Raw genomic sequence first — 19619 nt, 5'->3', positions numbered from 1 at the left:
CTGATGTTCTGATTTGCCTCAAAGCTGACCCTTAGCCAAAATCTCAAGAATCTTAGCCAGGCCAGAGAATTTTTACTTTAAGAATTTTATAGCATGATAAAAATTAACAGACTTATTGAGGCGCTAAGAGATGAAACCTTATGCCACAAAATATGTGTTAGTCTTAACAGGGCCGCCATACTCTCTGATAAGAAAACACGTAACAGATTAAACTAATAGCAGTTTCAATGCTAGACAGTATTAATTTATTCAGGTGTTGACATCTTACACAGGTGCATCTGGTCTAATAGAGGATGTTTGCAAGAGTTTCTGGTTCAGAAGAGAAAGTACACATTTTAACTCACAAGAAAAACTTTATTAAAGAAGTGGTCAAACCACTTCTGAAAGCTTTGGGGATACTGATGCAAAATCTGCTTGCCAAACTGTATTTTGAAGTACAAAAGTCAAAGTCCTAAAAAAAGTGGTTCCCAACCAGGAATGCTGTGGCCATAACTTCTCTAAACAGGACAATGATGGCTTTTGCTCCAACTACTGTATTTTCAATGCCCACTATCAGAATTAAGCTGGAAGAAGGATAAATCAGACTCTTCATACAATTCTTCATAGTCAGGCACTCTACACAGTTGATCCGTCTCCCCCCCACTCTATGGGCTGAAGAAGGCACTGCCTCTTTTCCTATCCCACACAACAAAGGGAGTGCTTGCAGAGCAAGCTGCAGTAGAAATAGAGAGGGGAGAAGGAGAGGCAGAGATGATGGTCCCTGCCAAGAGAGGGCTGGGCAGGGCAGAGCCCTGTCGGCTTGCAAGATGGGAGTTGTCCAGACATGGTTTCACACTGACAAACGTGCATGACTGCAAACATGCAGAAGCATGGGAAGCTTTGCCATGCTATTTGAAAAATAAGTGTGCAAATTGCAGTTCTGGTCTTAATTTCTAAATCGCACTATGATTGCAGCAAATAACTGCATTCCATAGGATCTTGACAGACTTATTTTTAAAAGGAGACTAATTAGAATGAAGCAAGCATTGAAGAGGAATAGCACACTGACTTGCTCTGAAATAATGTACGACATAGGTACATTGGAGGAACACCTCCTTCCCACCCATCTGCTTGACCCTCTTTGTTCCTTGTCGGATGCAATGCACTGTTCTCCTTTGTAATCAGAATTTTGGCTGGTGGGGATATGGGACAAGGTCTTTAGCTGCAGCACCCAGAAATTTCTGAAATGTATTTCAGAAATGTGCAAATCAAGGTAATCTAAATCAAAAGCTACCAGGACTGTTATTCAACAAAAAAAAGTTCACTGAGTGGTTTGTATAGCAAAATACATTTCAGAATGGTTCCCTGTCCCAAAGAGGCTCACAGTCTAAAAAAGATGCAGAAGAAACATCAGCACTGAAAAAGACACTCTGCTGAAGTGATTAGGACAGTTGCTCTGCCTCTACTAAGTATATGAGGTGTATCACTTTAAAAGATGGCTCTTTACCCAGTTAGCAGGGGTACATTGTTCCATAATATGTATTACCACCGTGAAAATATGACTCCTAATATTTTTTCTTATGATAGTAAAACCCAAGATACTTATAACTTTAATCTTATTTTTCCTTAATTTTGTTTTTAATAAAGGAATGCTTCTCCAGATCATCTGCAGCTTTTGTATTTGCAGGTTATGCACCTGGAAGATTATGAAGAAGGGGCACTGTTCTCAAATTTAACTCATGGCCCTTATCCACTGATTATTGCTCTTATGCTCTTGGCCTTGGATAGCTTGCTTTACCTCCTCCTGGCGGTTTATCTGGATCAGGTGGTTCCAGGTATGTGCGTTAAAATCAGAGAAATATGCAGAACTAAACAAAATTTGCATTTTCTGAGCATATTTCAGTAAAATGTTAAACAAAAGGGGTTTACCTAAATAGTGGGGCAATAATTAAAATATACCAAAATATTTTTTGAAGTCAAATATTAATGCTTGGATAGGTATTAAGGCCAAGACTTAGCACAAAGTTAGTAACATTTTATTGAACAAGATCTTGTGCATTCAGTTCCTTCCTATGAAGGAGCCTTCTCATTCTGTTCATTAAGAAGGGAAATGCTCAAAGTAGCTTTGAGCAGTAAGAGAATCAAAGCGCTGACCTGAGAGGCTGGAGACAGAGGACTTTCATCAGTTTGCTTCTCCCCTAAGGCACTGCTTGATATGATGCGTTCAGGTTATGTAATCTGTCCCGAGTATTTATCCAGAGCCTTTCGTGAGGGGAAGAAGGCATTACGCTCAGCCAGTATTCTGTAAGATACAGTCTGTTGCAGCTTTACAGAGGACAGGTCAGATAATTTTCTAAAGGTTTATGGCACGGTTCTATTTAGCAGAAGCAAAGTGAGTCTGATCCTACACATTTCTTGAATGAGAGACTGCCTGGGAACCATAGATAAACAACCTTAGCTCACTGGAGAAAAAGATGTACTGTAACTAAAATAAACATGCCTTATATTCTACATTTAGAGATGCTAGGAAGGCTCATAGTATGCCTGTGTCGGGCTACACAGGAGCATCTAGCACAGGCAGGGCCTCTGAGAGGAATATTATCAGGGGGTGCAAAGTTTATTTGGGGCACCTTTGCAAAGGGGGAGGAGTGACGGGCAAGCAGAATGGGGGCAGAATGGGAGGACGATAGTCTTTGGAGCCCATGTGGCATTGTCAGCTAGATACAGAAATACAGAAAACCAAACACGTTCCTAAGTCTCCTTAAAATCTTTTAAATATAGAAAATCATGCAGAAAATGAGCATCATCATATTTAGGTTCACACTAGAATGGAAAGTGTTCTGTGTGTACCAATATTTGCTTCTGCAGCAGCTGTAGCCCCGCAGCTGTGTTTCTGAGCTCCTATACACTCTTTCATGATAAACAGATTAACAAGCCAAAGAGCTCCTGTAGGAGGCCAGTTTCTTCCCAGATTTGACACTGTGTCATGTATGCATTCCTTGGCCCAGCATGTATGGTTTGTAATTGCAGTAGCTGCAGCTGCACGATCGTGGTAGTGTCCCCAGCATCTTGTGTGGACAACAAGTCTGAGTAGATAGGAAAATGTCAGATCCCAGGAAATTTATGGGCCCCCTCCTTTGCTCCTTTGGCCCCTTTTTGACCCTGGGCCTGGGTACAAATTACCCCCTTTACCCCCCTCTCCTAGGCCCTGAGCACAGGTTGCACAGCCATGTATGTAACCCTGCTGATGCACCTCTCTCTATCTATGTGGGTCACTTATTTTTCTCACAGATAGCGATAGGCCAGTAAATTTCTAGATATGCTGTCCCTGTGCAGCAGGGTCTTATGCTATTACCACATGTGGAAGAAGCACTGGATCTGGGAACTGGCATGAACATTTTGTTTTAAGTACCATTTAACCAACTGTGCAATATGAAGGCTTTGAGGTGTGTTCTCGCTCTTGTAACTTGAACATTTTCATCTAAAGTAATATTTTCATCAAACTAAATGGCACAACACCAGAAGTACTATTGCTCCATAAAATTTAAGTAGCTGCAAATTTGCTGAAAGCTCAATTTGAAATATGTTTGAACGTCATCTAGATATGTATAAAAGCAGCAGATTGTCAGTTACCCAAGCCAACAGATGTTGTATTTACAACAAATCATGCTGATCTAGGATGGGCTAAGAGTCTTTTACCAAAAGATCTGTTGATGCAGTCTGCATTGCCCAGAGGAATATGGCAAACCCAACCTCTTATGAAGGCAGCAGTTATGAATGTTCATGTTGTGAGTAGCAGATGTAGGAAGCACTTCAGAAAATGAGGCCATATGTGTGCTAAGGATTGGCCTGTTAAAACATTTTAAACTTCATGTTTCTGTCTCTCTTTTTTTTCCAGATTTGCAACTATTGATCTGAAAAACAAATAACAATTCGTATGTTTTACATATTTTTTTTTAACCACTATGTTACAAGTATGAGAACCACAAATAATTTGAACACATTTAAACAAATTCTCTCAGCCTGCGGTTCCAATCTTTCTGCAAAGGCTTTTAAATGTATATTCCTGTTGGATTCAGAAAAGGTACTTAAGCATTATATATGCTAAAAATTAAAGGACATGCTTAAGTACACTCCAGTACTAACAAGCATTCCTGAATCAGGGCCTAATCCCAAAATAAGGTTTCAATTTGCACCACAAACTAAAACTTTGGAAAACTACCAACATACAATATTTGTTCTTAAAATTTATATAGCAAAACTTGTTTGTATTTAATTTTACGTTTCTTTTTCCTTTTTTATGCTCAGGTGAATATGGGTTGCGACGAAGTTCTTTCTTCTTTCTGAAACCCTCATTTTGGCTAAAGCAAATGAAGAATTATAAGGAATTGTATGAGAGCAGCATTAGTGGGAATTTAAATTTAAATGAGATGATTGAACCTGTGTCTTCTGAATTTCAAGGAAAAGAAGCCATCAGGTATGATGTATGTTGTGTGCTACATTTTATTTTTAAGAGCTAATGTCAGTTATTAGTAAGTAATAGTAATTGTGCAAGTTGTTATTGTTTAGTAAGTCAGTACTACAGTTATTGTGTGAACAGTAAGTAATGGTAATTGATAGTGCAACTTGTATATGTGGTACCTGTATGTAACAGTTATTGTCCAGGGATGTGAAGGAACTGCTGTGTGATGCTTTTCATATGTAAAGTTAGCCACAATCCTGGGAAGCTATGCATGTTATTGCAAATAGGCAAAGAAAATGTTTACCATTGGAAATTCACCAGTTGTGACTCTATCCAGTCAAAATACTATAAGTAAAAGTCTGAAGAAGTGATCAAGAAGCTAACACTTCTGCAGGGGTCACATTAGGTGCATTGATTGCATGTACCAAGGATTGCTTTTGTCATTTAAAGGGCAAGAAGAAAACATCTGCTTGCATGAAGCTAGACAGTAACATTTACCTGAAAAAGGAAATAAAATATATCTGCTTCAGCTTCATTCCTCAAGAGACACCATTACTTCTTTCTCAGAGAAAAGCTACTGGGATTTGTCACCTAGACAGTGAAACTTGGTTTGCTCCACATTGGAAGTAGTTCACAAGTCTGTGTGGAAGACCCAGGATAGCACTGATGGGAAGTGATGTATTGTCCATCCAGTTCACATGGAATGCCATCTAGCCAAATTTTCCTGAATATGGCAGGGACTCTAAGAATAATAAATATAGTTTAGAAGTGTCCCATTTTGTCATCTTCAGTAATGTCTGAAGTGGATTCTGTAACCTAGGGCCTAATCCTATCCAACTTTCCAGCGCCAATGCAGCTGTGCCAATGAAGCACATGTTGCATCCTGTGGTGGGGGACTGTCACGGAGGCCTCCTCAAGGTAAGGGTTTGATCCCTTACCTCAGGGCTGCATTGTGATTTCAACCATGCTAGAAAGTTGGATAGGATTGGGCTCTTAATCTCTTTTCTCATCAGCTATGGCATATGTGTGTCATATCTTTCATGAAAAGAAGAAATGATAGTTTACATGTTCAGAAAATGTATATGGAACTTCACTTTCATCTGGGCAGCGCACTACTAAGCCTTGGGAGAAGGATTCAGATATGAGATTACCCACTGGGGTTTTGTCCAAGGCAGTGGTGATCCTGGCCCTGGTACTGCCCGGGGCCACGACCACAAATTGCAGCTTCCTCCCACCAGTCGTGCCTGCTGTCTCCCCATCCGGACATCTTCAGAGGGCCAAAAAATGGCACTGTGGTGTTTTTGTGCGTGACCCTCACAAGGCCTTCTAAGGGCATTAAAACGGCGCTTCTGGTTTCCCCAAGAAACCAGAAGCGCTGTTTTTCGATCCTCTGAAGGCCTTCTGAGGGTCAGGGAGACCACTCATGGCCTCACTGGCCCTCCAAAGGCCTCCAGATGGAGGCAGCAGACACCATCAGTGGGGGGGGCATGGCTGGGGGATGATGCCCCCCCAGCATGCCGCCCGGGTTCTCTGGAACCCCCCCAAGTATGCCACTCATCATAGGAGTACTATAATTCTTTAAAATATGTAGATCAGGTTTCAGGGCAAGCCAATGCAGTAATATTTACATTAATATAAATACGTGATCATTGCATATTGTTTGCTTTTATCTTGCTAGGGAAACTCGACTGGAATTCTGCATTACGTTTAAAAAATAAATTTAGCTTGTCTTCTTTCAGAATCAACAATGTCCAGAAATCTTTTGTTAAAAAAGGTGAAACTGTGGAGGCCCTGAAAAGTAAGACATTTTTATGTTTTCAACTGTCTGCCACAAGTGGGAGTCCTTGGAGTTCATGCCCTCTTGTTGTGTTCTGAAAAAATGGAAGAGATGGCATAGCATGTGGGCAAGTTTCCACTAACTCTCCCTGTTAATTTATCTGAGTGCTTTTGTATGTTAAATGGCTGTCATTCCTCAAGAGTACATGTACTCTCTATGGTAGTGCCTGAATATTTAACTGAGATGTTTATAGCAATGGTTACCAATTTCGTCCTCTCCTCCTTTCACCCTCCTTGTTTTTTTTATAATACTTTTATTAGGTTTGTCCTTTGACATATATGAGGGTCAGATCACAGCACTGCTTGGACATAGTGGAACGGGAAAAACAACATTAATGAACATTCTTTGTGGATTGTGCCCACCCTCTGATGGTAAAGACAACCAAAGTTCAAATGTGTCCACTTTGCCTCTTTAGGCATCTTTCTCTTGTCCCCAATTGACAATTTTTGTTCCCTTCATTTTTTTCTTGGAAAATATAAATGGAACTTACAGGGAGAATTAAGCAGATGGAACTATTTATCCTGGTCCATAGATGGATGAGTGCAGCAACAGGCACATAGCCCCCCAGTTGCACTCGCAGTTCTGTAAATCGAACCAGCTCTATGTGCACCCATAGCAACATCTTGTCTATACGCTGGACAAAATCTGTCCGCAGCAAAACACTACACCAGTGTTTCTGCCTAAGGATAATTGGTTTCCCCCAGTTCCATCTGTTTGTGTTCTGTAACTCTGTTATATTTTGTTTTCTGTTCCATTCGTCTTCGAACAGGAAAGAGAATCTTGAAATGTTGTTAATGGACTTTGTTCATTCACCTTCATACTTAGTACCATGCACTTTTCTTTCTTGATTTTTTTTAAATTGTCTTTCTGATTTTTTTGTATTCCAGCTACTACTCTAACACAGAGTAACAAATTTTTTAAAAATGAAAATATTGAAGATTCATTTTGAATATTTTGGTTTTTTCCCCCCTCTACCCAGCATCAGGGCTGTATTTTAAAATAGCTTTACTTTCAATTAATTATTTTTTATTCTAGTAGATTTATATGTATCACCTTTCAACTAGTTTCTCAGGGTTGTTTACAAATAAAAGTATAAAATCAGGTGCAGGTGAGGAAAGATTAAACACTCCTTCCTGAACTGATCTCTGCTAAAAATTGACTTGCAAATTTGCAGTGCAAATTCTGAAAATTCAAAGCTGGAAGAACCATAGATTCCAATGATCTGTGCTGCTTTGGTAAAAAGATCTGATAATTCTAAATCTGCAGATCCAGAGAGAATTTGCAAGCAATTCTGGCCTGTTACTCACTAAATCTGGATATCTGTTTTATGTTGAATGCTGTTGCAGTGGACTCGGATAATCTTTTTTCTGTAATGCTATTTTTATACTTTAGGGTTTGCATCAATCTACGGATATAGAGTTTCTGATATAGATGAAATGCTAGATGTAAGAAAGATAACTGGAGTTTGCCAGCAATTGGATATCTATTTTGATGTATTAACAGTCCAAGAGAATTTATCAATAGTTGCATCAATTAAAGGGATACCTCCCAATTATATGATACAAGAGGTGGGTAAAACAACTTTCTATGATATGCATGTAATCAGTTTGTTTGAGAAAGTCAAAATAATATTACCATGAATATTATCTGTACAACCTACTATGTACGAAATCTAGCATACAAATAGAACTTGTGTAGTACAATTCCAAGAAAAGATTCCTCTGAAAGTAGAAATATTGAAGGATATATTTTTTTTAACAAACAAAGATTATGTAACAGAAATTAACTAAGAGCCTAATCCTATGGCGAGGGGAGGGTGGAACAAGGGGGGGGGTAGAACCGACCCGGGAGAGGGGTAGAACCGGTGGAGGACTACTCCACCAGATTCTATCCCCTGTGTTGGGCTTGGAAGACCGACACAGGGCTTCTCAAGTTTGTGCTAACAATTAGCTGGCACAGACTCAAAAAGCTCCATTGCGGTGGCTGAGGCTTTGCTTGGGGAAAGGGGAAGAATGTCACCCTCCCCTAAGGAGACTCCGGTGGCTTCTCAGGTCCCGCAGAGTACCAGATAGCCATTTCAATGCCGCTGTAAGCCGTGGTGCCAGGAAGCATAGTATTGGGCTGTAAGGGTTTTTCTAAATACATAGGGAATTATACTAGTCTATTAGGACCTTTTTTCCCTAAGGTTCTTAACACTGATCCTGTATTATTCTACCTAATTTTAGAAGTAGTTGTAAAATAGAAAAATATGAAGGACTTTCTAGCCTTAAGATACTAATTCTAAGATAACGAAGTCTTAAGATTGGGGGGAACAACCCCCAAGAGTCACAGGAAGAGGTGCAGTCATCCATTTTTCCCTGGAGTTCCATTTCCAAAAGTAACCCCCCCAAACCGAAACACCTCTTTCATTTTACCCAAGTGTTGAAAACGTTTGAGGATATGGAAACACAGCAGGAAATGCAACATAGTGCATATGTATCAGTGATATATTCTCTTTAATATGCTCTTGTCAAATCTTCAAGCTGTTTTTGAAACTGGGATACTAAAAACAACAGTTAGGGAGTTTCTGGCCAATGATCATAATGACAACATTAACACACAAACTTTTCTGTAAGCCCTCCTCAACCTTGGGAGGCCTTGGGAGGTCTATCATGCCTCCTCAACCTTGGGAGGCATGATAGACATTCAAATACATTTAGCAATGTGAAAGTATTTCTTGCTTTAATGACTGTTAAATACGCCTTATATTTGATTCTGTAAGGTCCAGAAAGTTTTACTCAGTTTGGATATGCAGCCAATTAAAGATAACCTGGCTAAAAAACTAAGTGGAGGACAGAAGAGAAAGTTGTCAATTGGGTTTGCTGTGCTTGGAGATCCAAAGGTAAGCCCATACGAACAGAAGCAGAATCGTTGATTGATGAATAACAATCTGTAATTTTCTTACCTGCTTTGTGATTCTTTTCACCGCTTGTATGTTTCATCTGAAGATTTGAAAAAATAATTATACTGCATACTACTTATAACTATTGTACCAATTTTTTGTTTTAATGTAAAAATAGATATTGGGATGACTGACAGAATGATCAGGATGCTTGCTTTCTGTTCAGTTTAAAAAATGTGCTCAGTCATGCTTTTTCATTCCTCTGTACTACCAAATGTGCTACAAAACTGAGCAGACGTGGGGGAGGAGCTTTGGAGCTTTGTTTCACTGCAGTGCGCTCAGATGCCTTTCTTTCTGGAACAATATTGCAACCAAGATGTAGTATTCAGCACTATGTTCAGATGTAGTGTTAAATATGGTGCACTGTCTTGTGCACGAGTGTCCTACCTGCATCCATCTCTGTATATGTCTGTATCTGTTTGCTTGTCCTCCCTTCTCTTCTGAAATAATTGTTTGGTATAAGGTAAGAATGAGAGTTGGGTGGCCCCCAATCCACCATAAAGAGTGGGGTTTAAATCCATCTCCACATGCTGTATTGTTAGCTCTGAACGAAGAGCTTTCACACTTGAAATGTAAGTAGGGAGGAAGTTTTGTGTACTGGCTGTGCTGTAAGCTGCTTTCCTGATCTCAAACCTGAGTTGTCCAGCAGTCTTTGTTGTTATTCATCATATATGCAGCTTTGCAACAGGAGTAGTTCACGAAGCAGTTTATGATTAAAATTTATTTTACTCTGTAATCAAAACTTTGCCAGTGGTATTATGATCAGTGCTAAGTTAGGCACTTCATAAGTTATCATTATTTTCATCTACCTATTAAATTTGATGTACTTATCTGAGCAGGAAAAAGGACTGTGCACAGCCAAGTTAATGATCTCTGCATACAGAGGGGACTCCCTATGAATGCAGAAAAAAAAATATTTGTTTGTGTTTTACACAACACAAATACCCCTGCTAACTAGGCAAATAAGTGCCTTTTTAAAGTGTTGCCCTCTTATATTTAGCAGGGGGAAAGCAACTATCTGTCCCAGAATGGCATTTTTCCAGTGGCTCTTGCTGGTGGCCCTGTCCCCAAAGGGCTCACACGCTAAAAAAACAAAATGCAGAAGAACTTTCATTATAATTTAATAAATAGAATTGTACTGTTTTCTCTGGCCATCGCTTAGGTGTTGCTTTTAGATGAACCAACAGCTGGCATGGACCCATGCTCACGGCATACAGTGTGGAACCTTCTGAAAAATGGAAAAGCCAACCGTGTGACTGTGTTTAGTACTCATTTTATGGATGAAGCAGATATTGTAGCTGGTAAGTTCCATTGAAGTCTATGTGTTTTAAATATTATTGTAGCGACTGGCTGGCTGTGGTGCCCCAGTCTGAAAAACAAGAGCCATTGATCAGCTGGGGAGCAGAGCAATAGCCAGTGACATCATAGTTATTGCCTGCCCTCTGCTCTCAGCTGGGCCAGCTGATAACATGATGAGCAGAGCGTGAGGGACAGGCCTGGTATCAGCCTTTAAAAACAGTCCTAAGCAGGAGGGGGGGGGGAGTGAAAGAACAGAGGAGGAAAAGAAGAGATTAAAAAGGGGAAAATCAAAGCAGAGGGTGTCACAGAAAGAGGAAGGGGTGGAGGAAGAAAGAAGAAAGGGAGCAAAGGAGGAAGAGGCTGTAACTGTGGTTAGCAGAAGCCCACTGCCATGTGGTTCAAGGGTAATATACCCTGTGGGTAGGTGATTAGACATCCCTGCTCCTTTATTTTTTTTCACTTTTGTAGTAATAAAACCTCTGAGTTATTAGACAATTGCCTCAGCTGTTCTTTTCATGGCCTTTCAAAAATCTTGGATGTAGAGCTGCGCCCATGGGAGGAGGAGGTGGCAGACATGACAGTTACTATAATTAAGAATACAGGTGTGCGCCACTTAAGATGGGGATATGTTCTCCAATCCCCATTGTTATGCAGTTAGGTTGTTAAGCAAACATTCAACCCAGTTTAGTGTCTTTGTGTGTAAACGGACACTCCCTGCCAGAAACTAGCTGGCTGTACAGTCTGCTGGAGATAGGTTGCCTCTTCTAGGCATTAAGGGCCTCTTTGTTGTGTAAACAGACACTCTGCTGCAGGCTATGGGAGACATGACTGCCTCATTAAGAGCATCTTTGTTGTGCTTTGACCACATATATATGCGGTCTGTTGTTAAGCAGAAGGTTGTTAAGCCTGTATTTATATACTTTTTCTCAGCAAAAAGGATCACAGAGCAGTTTGCATACCTAAATAAATGGTTCCCTGTACTAAAGGCTTACAATCGAAACCAGTGGTTCCCAAACTGGTGGGTTTGGGAACCTACCAGGGGAACCAGAAGCAGGGCATTACCCTTAAGGGTTTGTCAGCTGCACAATTGACAGGATCATGCTGCTGCCAAGGACAAAGGGAGTTTTTCCTATTCGCCATGGCAGAGGTGGCCTTCTGAGGGGTGTGGGAATCCCGCAGATGCCTCTGCAGGGCTCCCTAAGCCTCAGAATGACTAAAAGTAGTGATTGGAACTCACTTCTGGTTTTTGATCATGAAACAGGAAGTCATCCTGATGTGTAACCCATGTAGACCTATCCCCAAGTTTATCCCATTTCCTTGTCCTGTATCTGTAATTAAAAAAAAAAATAGACACAGGAAGTTGGTTAGCTATTTTTAGTCATTAGACTTAGGGAGCCCTGTGGCAGTGTCCACTGGCTCCCTGCAGCAGCACAATCCTGGCAATCACATTGCTGCCATTGTCCCTCCCCACAAAGACTGATGTCATTCCAAACTTTCTTGTTGAAGTTTGGGAACTGCTGATCTAACATAAGTATCACCAGCAAATTATGACTTGAAAAGATGCCACACTAGATAAATAAGGACAATCAGAATGATACAAAACAGCTTGTTGGTTTCGCAGTTGTTAGTGTACAAATTGGTGTGACTAAAGGTCTTATCTGCTCTTGTTTCTAGATCGGAAAGCTGTGATTTCCCAAGGAATGCTGAAATGTGTTGGGTCCTCTCTCTTCCTTAAAACAAAATGGGGAATTGGCTACCGCTTGAGGTATCTTTCAGTTGTTTGCAGGTCTGTTTCAGTAGGTACTATAATGAGCATAATCCCAGAAATAGGTGCTCTTAAACCTATTGAAATTAATGGATTGTGGCCAAAATCTACTTCTCTGTTTAGGAGCTTAGAAAAATTTTTCAAATCTAAAAATTGTGTTTCTTTTTTGGATCAAGAAAATATAATTTTTCTTTCAATGGGCTTATAGCCTGTTTTTATTGTTTCTAAAAAGGATAGCAAGATTTACTTTTAAAAACAAGAATACTTGTTTGTATGTTTTTGTTTTTCTTAGTATGCACATTGACCGGTACTGTAACACAGAAGGGGCAGCGTCTCTAATCCGGCAACACATCCCTGAAGCCAGTTTGTTGAAAGAGAATGAAGAGCAACTTGTGTATGCCTTACCTTTTAAGGATATGGACAAGTTTTCAGGTAGAACTCGTCTCTCAGTGGAACACCTGTGGGAAGAGAGTGGAGAAATCAGTAAAACGCAGGCAAAGCAAAATGGAAGATGCCTGTATGATGACAGGCTTGTGTTAGGCTTCTTTCTTTAATCTCAGTCCTTTTGTGCAGAAGAGAAAGTTGGTGGGTGTTGTGAAGGAGGTCGCCTATCCCCAAATTGTATTTTCCATAAATAGTAAATAGTCATTTTTATTTACAGTTAATAATCTTTGCCTTTTTCTAAGCCTTAAAAAAACAACAGATTCCCCCCCCCATTCATCACTGTTTCCCAGTGTTTTATATGTCATTAAGTAACTATGAGACAAAATTGGTGTTAGGTTAAGCAACTTAAAGCAATTAGGAGGCCTGATTGCCATCAAATGTAATTGTGTTTCCAAACAAAGGTTAACTGCCTGTTCTTGTCCTTCCAGCGTTATTTTCTGATCTAGATATTCATACTCACTTGGGTGTTATTTCTTATGGCGTTTCCATGACAACCCTGGAGGATGTGTTCCTCAAACTGGAAGTTGAAGCTGAAATTGACCAAACAGGTGAGAAGTAACTATTGCGTCTCCTGTTGTTGTTTTTCTTAATCTACAGCAATCATGATCAAAGAACTATAATTCTTTTGAATTAATACCATTTGTTTTGTGGAAATTTTGTACAGTATCACAACATATTTAGAATGGGAGTTGGTTGCTGGTTTTATATTCATTTCTTTGTCTGGAACATCTTTTGTTTTCCTTTTTTGGACTTCAAACTTGACAACATTTCCTTATTTTTTCTGCTCCCCTTCAATTAACAATGCCATTTTCCCCATTCTCTGGAATGGTACTGATAGTTGGAGCCGCAAGAAATCTGTATATATCTGATAATACTGTGGAGCACTACAGTTAATATATTACTGAAAGTTGTAGTGAATATGGCCCCAAGGTTTATGGAGCAGTGCTCTGGCCAGAAGGGATACATTCTAATTGCCTGAGTTATTTTTTCTTTCCTTCCCTAGATTTTAGCGTATTTAATCCACAGCAAGCTGATGAGGAAATGGATTCCAAATCTCTTGATGAATTAGAGCGAAGCCTACTACTGCTGTCTGAGACAAAGTCTTGTACACTGAGTAATAAGGCTCTTTGGAAAAAACAGGTCTTTACCATGGCAAAGGTTCATTTCCTTAACTTAAAACGTGAACTTAAATCAGTGACAGCTGTGTAAGTATTTCATCTTGGTATTTATCTGACCAAAATATTGGAAAGGGTTTTATTAAAGTGAGAGGCAATTTTTGCATGAAATCAAGTAGTCAGTATTAGGAAACCAATTCAGCCCAGCTTTTCAAGAATGCTACTTTATCAGTACACTAACCTACAGCCATGCAATAAAATGTCCAGTGCAGGTTTGCACAGTCTCACTGACTTCTGTGGAACAATAAGGGCCTTTGGGATATCACCAAAGACAAAGGAGGCATGAATCCTTTCCTTTGTTTCGCAAAAAATTGTTTTTCTCCAAAATCAGGAGCTCAGAGAAGTGGTTAGGGTCATAAAACATCAAATATGATGTTCCCGCTGACTTTACGGCAGGAGAGCCTCATTAAAATAAATGGAGGTATGAAAACTGCATTATCACTTAATAAGTGAGCAGATCTCGAGGTTTAGAATGGTGAACAATATAGGTCAGTTGATGGGAAGAAGATATGGCTTTTGAATTAAAAGCCTTCCTGGCTTGTGGATCTGTAGCCTCTTGAAATCAGTCCTGGAAATAGCTGTGTTACTGCTCTGTTCCTTTGTTTTCCAGGCAGGCACCTAGCACCAAGTACAAGTGTGCAAATGCCTGGACACCTCAAATTAAAGTCATAACCTATTGCAGTGGTTATTGCAGTGGTTATGCAGTGGAGCCTGCAACCTCCCCACAGCTTCGAAATGTTATAAAAAGAGAAAAAAACCAACTTCTTGTATGGAGGGGAGAAGTGGCTCCCCTCCTTTTTTACATTTCCAAGCCTCAGGGAGGGCTACAGAGGGGTCCCTCCAGAGAGCCCTCTGGAGAGCCATAATTATCCCCCCAGATAAGTTTTAAAAAAACCTTCCCTGCCTGTCAGCAGTGCTATTGTGGTGATTGCGTTGCTGCTGATTTTTGGTTCCCCTGATGGGTTGTGACTCACCACTTTGGGAACCCCTGAACTATTGACCATGTAACAATATCCACTATTTACTTGAACTAAGGACTGCCATTATTTGACTAGTTTTGTAATTTGGATCAGATTTACATATCATTTTTCCTTTTCTTTCAGGATCTTGCTATTCACAATATTTCTTCTTGTTCAGATTTTTATGTTTCTTATACATCATTATTTCAAAACCGCTGTGGTCCCAGTAAAACTCTCCCCAGACTTATACTTTCTTAAACCCAATGAAAATCACCACAAGTACAAAACCAGTCTCCTCATTCAAAACTCTACTGGTAAGAAGTAGAAAAATGATTATATTTTAATTATAAGTGGTTGCTTTTATTTATTTCTATTTCTGGAATATCAGTTTTTTAGCTTATGATTTACAATGAAAAGAAATTTAAAGTGTTGTCTGTATATATTCAAGTTTTAAGAATTATCCATGAAATGGATGACAGGTGGAAAGAAAAAATTTGGTCTGAAAAAATAGCTGTTTTAGGGCCCAATCCTTCCCAGCTTTCCATCACTGGTGCAACCTCAATGCAGCCCCAAGACAAGGGAACAAATATTCCCATACCTTGAGGAGGCCACTGTGCCTGCCTCCCCACCACAGGATGTGGTGCACACCCCATTGGCACGGCTGCACCAGCACTAGAACTTTGGATAGGATTGGGCCCTTATTTTTTAACAAACCTACAATCCTATGCATGTTTTCTTGGAAGTAAATCCCATTATATTCTATGAGGCGTTCTCCCAGGTAAGTGGGCATAAAACATCAACCTTGCAGGACATGTTCCTAGTAAATGACTACAGTCAATTCATTGAAAACTGTAGACTGTAAAAATGTGCTCATCAGCCTGAATTTGATTTCCCAAAAATGTTTTCATATTTTCAAGTTATCTTTATAGTTAGCTTTAGCAACCTGTTCAAAATAATTCATATATATTCCTGAATTATCTGAAGTGCATAGTTCTTGGGTAAAGTCTTGATGTTTAGTGATATAATGAGCCACAATTTTGGCTCATTCTGTATGCTATCTTGTTGGCTACATTGATCCACCTGGTTTGATGCACCATTGTGGTAGCATGTCCTGTTGTGCGGTGGAAGTTGGTTGCACTGGATTGGCTATAGAGATCTATGTCATCTTATATCTTTCCCAAGAACTGACCTTGGAATGATCTCTGTAACTCTCCTTGTCACTTGTCTAGTTGGGAGTTTTAAACATCAGCTGAAGACTTAAAAAACAATTCTCAAGTTTTTAATAGCAAATTAATTAATTTGCTGTTCACTTGTTCTTGGGTTTTATTATTTTTACTGTCTAAATGCTGCTTATTTTTGAGACATAGTTGTGTGTGTTTGCTACTATCTTTGAAAGCCACCTTTAGATTTTTTTAAAAATTAATTATGCAGGATATATATTTCTTAAAATATTTTCAGGCGTCATTGCTCTTCGCAGACATTATGCATACACATCTTAGTGGAGACTGCCTTGTGTGATACATGATTCAGAGTTCTTGATAGAATGGAGGAGGTGACAGGTTGATTCCTAGGTCAGCCTTAGTGTATTCAGATGGGCTGTCATTTAGGGAAGGGGTGGGTTACTCAGGAGAAGAGTGCTTTTTCTTGACACTGCATAACATATAATATTTTTTCTTTATTGAATGAATAATTATCTTTTATACTACCATTAATAAATGTTTGATAATGTGCCCACATGGTCAGTAGGGATATAGTGCTGCCTTTAGAATAGTAGAGAAATGGAAAGCTTTTTCAGGTACAGGACTTTGTGTAATGTGTGCACTGCAGTTCTCTTGCATACAAGGAGTCTCTACATTTGTGGTACTAATGACATTTTGTTTGCTGTTTTAACCTAGGATCAAACATTGATGACATCATTAGCTCTCTTAGAGGCCTGAATATACAGACAGAAATATTCAATGGCAGTGATTATGTATCTGCTGCCCTCCACAGTCCACCATTAAATGGCAGTGGTTATGTGTCAGTTGCTCCCCACAGTGCAGCATTAAATATATTTCATGCAGATAAGGTAACAAGAAATATACTGATCCTCTGGGGATGTGGGGGACTGGGGGAAAAACTGTTGTGTGCATAGTTGTAGAAAAATTTTAAAGAAATGTTGTTGTTTCAGAGCTACATCTTCACAGCTGCTTTTAATCGTACCATGGTGCATTCTTTGCCTGTTTTGATGAATATAATTAGCAACCTGTATCTGCGCAGTTTAAATGTTACTGAAAGCATCCAGGTCTGGAGCAACCCTTTCTTTCAAGTAAGTGAATGCAAAACCCAAAGACTGTACAACGAGGTAATAGGGAAAAGGCAACTGTGTGTATGGATTCTCCTTGCTCAGCTCCCCTGTTTCTTTACAGTAAATTCTGCCCTGGTCTGCTCTAAACTGACTTACTACAAGAAGTAAGACTTGCTCAACTTTAGTTTTGGTAGTTACACTTGACCTGCTGTACTGTTATCATTTATGTTTCTTTTACTTTTATAAGATAGATACTTTATTGTCATTGTACAAGGTACAATGCACGTCCTACCTGCATAAATACAAGAAATTTCCAGCACAGATTCTAAACTGAAAAGTGCCACCAGTTCCTCATTAATGTGTTGGAGTGTTTCTGTGCTCACATAGAAGAAAATGCTGTTCAAATTGAATGTTTCCAGTTCTCTGTTTGCATTCGTTTTTCTCTCTGGGCAAGTGAATAAGCCACCAGCACATTAACTATTTATAAACTGGTTTCCCAGCTTCCTAAACGTTGTCGTCCTGTCATGTATCTCACAACATTCCTTGAAACTTCTGAAGGAGTGTTTCAGGGGGGGAAAAGGAGCTTTTCAGGGGGGGAAAGCTACTAGGTAAACCTAGTGCTTTCAGAACTGTTACTGCCATCACCACCATCACCCAGTTGCAGATTAAACAGTTTAAAAATAAGGGAGAAGTGCTGTTACCACCACCAAATAGCAATAAGCACCTTCCTTGAAAGTTTACAAAAATTTCACACACCACCTCAAAAAACACAATTGCTGTGGTTTGTCTCTTCACACAAAGCATCTTGAAATAGCTGGAAATTCATAAAAAAAATGTTGCGCAGAAGATTCTCAATCCAGCACAACTGACAATTCTCCTGTTTTTGCACTTCCTGGCAAGCAACAGAAATAGGACATTTATCAAGCCCATGCTAGACCATTCTCCCCCAATAAGAAAATTAATAATGTTTAAAGTTTTTTCTTTTCCTTATACTGAAATCCGTTAATTTGCAGGAAATTACTGATATAGTTTTTACGCTGGTTCTGTACTTTGAAGCGGTGTTACTAGGAGTCCTGGTAACTGGGATGCCACCATATTTTGCAATGGAGAATGCTGAAAATCACAAGGTAACTTAGTTTGTGCTTGTTTAAAATAATACAATTTTTGTATTGGCAACCTTCAGTCTCGAAAGACTATGGTATCGCGCTCTGAAAGGTGGTTCTGGCACAGCGTCTAGTGTGGCTGAAAAGGCCAATCCGGGAGTGACAATCCCTTCCACACCGGGAGCAAGTGCAGTCTGTCCCTGGTCTGTCTCCCTGGCTATGGGCCTTCCTTCTTTGCCTCTTAGCCTCAGACTGTTGGCAAAGTGTCTCTTCAAACTGGGAAAGGCCATGCTGCACAGCCTGCCTCCAAGCGGGCCGCTCAGAGGCCAGGGTTTCCCACTTGTTGAGGTCCATCCCTAAGGCCTTCAGATCCCTCTTGCAGATGTCCTTGTATCGCAGCTGTGGTCTACCTGTAGGGCGCTTTCCTTGCACGAGTTCTCCATAGAGGAGATCCTTTGGGATCCGGCCATCATCCATTCTCACGACATGACCAAGCCAACACAGGCGTCTCTGTTTCAGCAGTGAATACATGCTAGGGATTCCAGCACGTTCCAGGACTGTGTTGTTTGGAACTTTGTCCTGCCAGGTGATGTCGAGGATGCGTCGGAGGCAGCGCATGTGGAAAGCGCTCGGTTTCCTCTCCTGTTGTGAGCGAAGAGTCCATGACTCGCTGCAGTACAGAAGTGTACTCAGGACGCAAGCTCTGTAGACCTGGATCTTGGTATGTTCCGTCAGCTTCTTGTTGGACCAGACTCTCTTTGTGAGTCTGGAAAACGTGGTAGCTGCTTTACCGATGCGCTTGTAATTGTAATAATACAATTAAGTGCTGGATATTTACCCAACCCAGTGGCTTCTCTGGCTAAATTTGCGCCATGTGGGTGGATGGAAAATTTATTTTTTATTTTATTTTTATGTTAAGAAATTTATACCCCAGCTTTCCCATGCCAAAGCTAATGCTGAAGGCGGCTTACAGAGCATTAGAATCAAGGACAGAGTAGCACAACAAGTAAAAAACATCAAACAATACAGTAAAACATTAATTTTAACATTACAAGGCGAAGAACGAATATCAAAAACAAAATCAAAGCACCTAGTTTGTTGGTCTAGGTCTGGGATCGGCAACCTGTGTTTTTAGAGCCACATGCGGCTCTTTCAGCCATCTGCTCTGGCTCCTGCAGGCTGGGATTTAAAGGGGCAGGACATAAGAACATAAGAACAGCCCCACTGGATCAGGCCATAGGCCCATCTAGTCCAGCTTCCTGTATCTCACAGCGGCCCACCAAATGCCCCAGGGAGCACACCAGATAACAAGAGACCTCATCCTGGTGCCCTCCCCTACATCTGGCATTCTGACTTAACCCATTCCTA

At 40.2% G+C, this 19619-nt stretch overlaps 1 protein-coding gene across 4 annotated transcripts in view; it reads left to right on the top strand.

The window, feature by feature from the left end:
• Positions 1–19619, top strand: part of LOC136641987 (cholesterol transporter ABCA5-like) — an 82181-nt gene that overhangs the window by 35827 nt on the left and 26735 nt on the right. For 2 of the 4 annotated variants that reach the window (XM_066618135.1, XM_066618138.1), the window contains exons 10-24: positions 1667–1814; positions 4288–4456; positions 6181–6239; positions 6539–6649; positions 7671–7846; positions 9040–9159; positions 10382–10520; positions 12193–12283; positions 12576–12715; positions 13156–13275; positions 13731–13932; positions 15006–15175; positions 16757–16929; positions 17032–17169; positions 18162–18275. In XM_066618135.1, coding sequence (XP_066474232.1) covers positions 1667–1814; positions 4288–4456; positions 6181–6239; positions 6539–6649; positions 7671–7846; positions 9040–9159; positions 10382–10520; positions 12193–12283; positions 12576–12715; positions 13156–13275; positions 13731–13932; positions 15006–15175; positions 16757–16929; positions 17032–17169; positions 18162–18275 — 2070 coding nt within the window. Of the gene's footprint in view, positions 1–1666; positions 1815–3924; positions 4064–4287; positions 4457–6180; positions 6240–6538; positions 6650–7670; positions 7847–9039; positions 9160–10381; positions 10521–12192; positions 12284–12575; positions 12716–13155; positions 13276–13730; positions 13933–15005; positions 15176–16756; positions 16930–17031; positions 17170–18161; positions 18276–19619 lie in introns of those variants that run through there. The other 2 variants (XM_066618139.1, XM_066618137.1) reach the window with 2 other exon arrangements.

This window comes from Tiliqua scincoides, chromosome 2, assembly GCF_035046505.1.
Source record: "Tiliqua scincoides isolate rTilSci1 chromosome 2, rTilSci1.hap2, whole genome shotgun sequence".
NCBI lineage: Eukaryota > Metazoa > Chordata > Lepidosauria > Squamata > Scincidae > Tiliqua > Tiliqua scincoides.
Note: the sequence above shows the minus strand (reverse complement) of the source record. Positions and strands in the feature narration are given on the sequence as shown.